This window comes from Colobus angolensis, unplaced genomic scaffold (genome assembly GCF_000951035.1).
Source record: "Colobus angolensis palliatus isolate OR3802 unplaced genomic scaffold, Cang.pa_1.0 Scaffold134, whole genome shotgun sequence".
Taxonomy (NCBI): Eukaryota; Metazoa; Chordata; class Mammalia; order Primates; family Cercopithecidae; genus Colobus; species Colobus angolensis.
In genome coordinates this window covers 3615354-3616789 of record NW_012114422.1, presented here as the reverse complement: position 1 = coordinate 3616789, position 1436 = coordinate 3615354, and the positions used below count along the sequence as shown (strand labels likewise).

At 55.8% G+C, this 1436-nt stretch overlaps 1 protein-coding gene across 3 annotated transcripts in view; it reads right to left on the bottom strand.

The window, feature by feature from the left end:
* Positions 1–1217, bottom strand: part of ZCCHC9 (zinc finger, CCHC domain containing 9) — a 12376-nt gene extending 11159 nt beyond the window's left edge. The window contains exon 1 of one of the 3 annotated variants that reach the window (XM_011934348.1): positions 1096–1217. Coding sequence is in view for 1 of the 3 variants with exons in the window: in XM_011934347.1 (XP_011789737.1) it covers positions 739–892 (154 nt within the window). In the remaining 2 variants the exon portion in view is untranslated. Of the gene's footprint in view, positions 1–738 lie in introns of all 3 variants that reach the window. The other 2 variants (XM_011934347.1, XM_011934349.1) reach the window with 2 other exon arrangements.
* Positions 1218–1436: the final 219 nt, after the last annotated feature.

Sequence of the window (1436 nt, the reverse complement as noted above, 5' to 3'; positions counted from 1 at the left end):
GTGAACCCGGGAGGCGGAGCTTGCAGTGAGCTGAGATCCGGCCACTGCACTCCAGCCTGGGCGACAGAGCGAGACTCCGTCTCAGGGAAAAAAAAAAAAAAAAAAAAAAAACTGCCTACAGTATTCAGTAGTCATACTGTACAGGTGTGCAGTCTAGGAGCAACAGGTTATCCCATATGGCCCAGGTGTGTAGGTTTGTTGTATAAGTACACTATGATATTCACCCAACCACGAAACGGCCCAACCATTTCTCAGAACTATACCAGTTGTTAAGGGAAGCATGGCTGTATTAAGCCACCACCTTTGTTGTTGTTGTCGCTGTTGAGACGGAGTCTCACTCTGTAGCCCAACCTGGAGTCCAGTGGGCCATCTCGGCTCACTGCAACCTCTGCCTCCAGGGCTCAAGCGATTGTCGTGCCTCAGCCTCTGGAATAGCTGGGATTACAGGCGTGTGCCACCACGCCTAGCTAATTTTTTGTATTTTAGTAGAGAAGGGGTTTCACCATGTTGCCCAGTGTGGTCTCGAAATCCTGACCTCAGGAGATCCGCCCGCCTCGACCTCCCAAAGTGTTGGGATTACAGGCGTGAGGCACCGCGCCCGACCTAAGTCATCACCTTTTAAGACCAGCATCCCTCGCAATCCCCCAAGTCTCAGCATCTGGTAACAGAAAGATCCCTTCCACAGAAGCTGAAGGGTGGACCCAATGAATTGGTGTAAGAGGCTCCATGCCACTTCACGAGCGCACTCTTCGCTGAAGTTTATGCGACTGTCCCAGTGGGGACCGAAGCTGTTCAAAACGAAGTAGATTATCCTTCCCCCGGGTAAGTGGGAAGGGGGAGGCTCTGGGTTATCAAGAGCATGAAGTAGGAGAGCCGGGCGGCCCACCCGCATGAGGATTCCAGAGCGGCTGGACGCGCAGCCCCCAGCAGCCGGAGCCCAATAGCTGAGGCCGACACCCCTACATAGCCCGAGCAGCCTCAGCCAGCTCAGGGACCCAGCGGCTAGGCCTTCTGTCCTCCCAGCTTCCCATACAAGTTCCGCCAGGCCAGCGGGAACGAACACCACCCTGCAGTTTTCATGGCCGAGAACCTCACCTCACTGCCCTGCGGCGCAGCTTCTTACCGCGCACGAATCCCCCAGAGCAGTCGAGTTAGCGAGCCAGGAAAGACCGCCCTCCTGCGGCATTGGAGACCGGAATCACATAGTGCCCGAGAGCGCGTCACTTCCGGCATCACAGGCGGTCTTTAGGAGCGGCTCGTGGGCGTTAAGATTGAGCTGAGTTTGCGGCGAGCTTAGTGATGGGTTGGCGATGGGCAGGGAGCCGACACAAAAAGATGAAGCGTTCTATCCGTGCTGTCTGAACTCACCAGTGTAGTAGGCGAGATAGACGGGAGGATCGGTAGGGTGGGAGACGCTGGAGAGGCTTCCGTGAGAC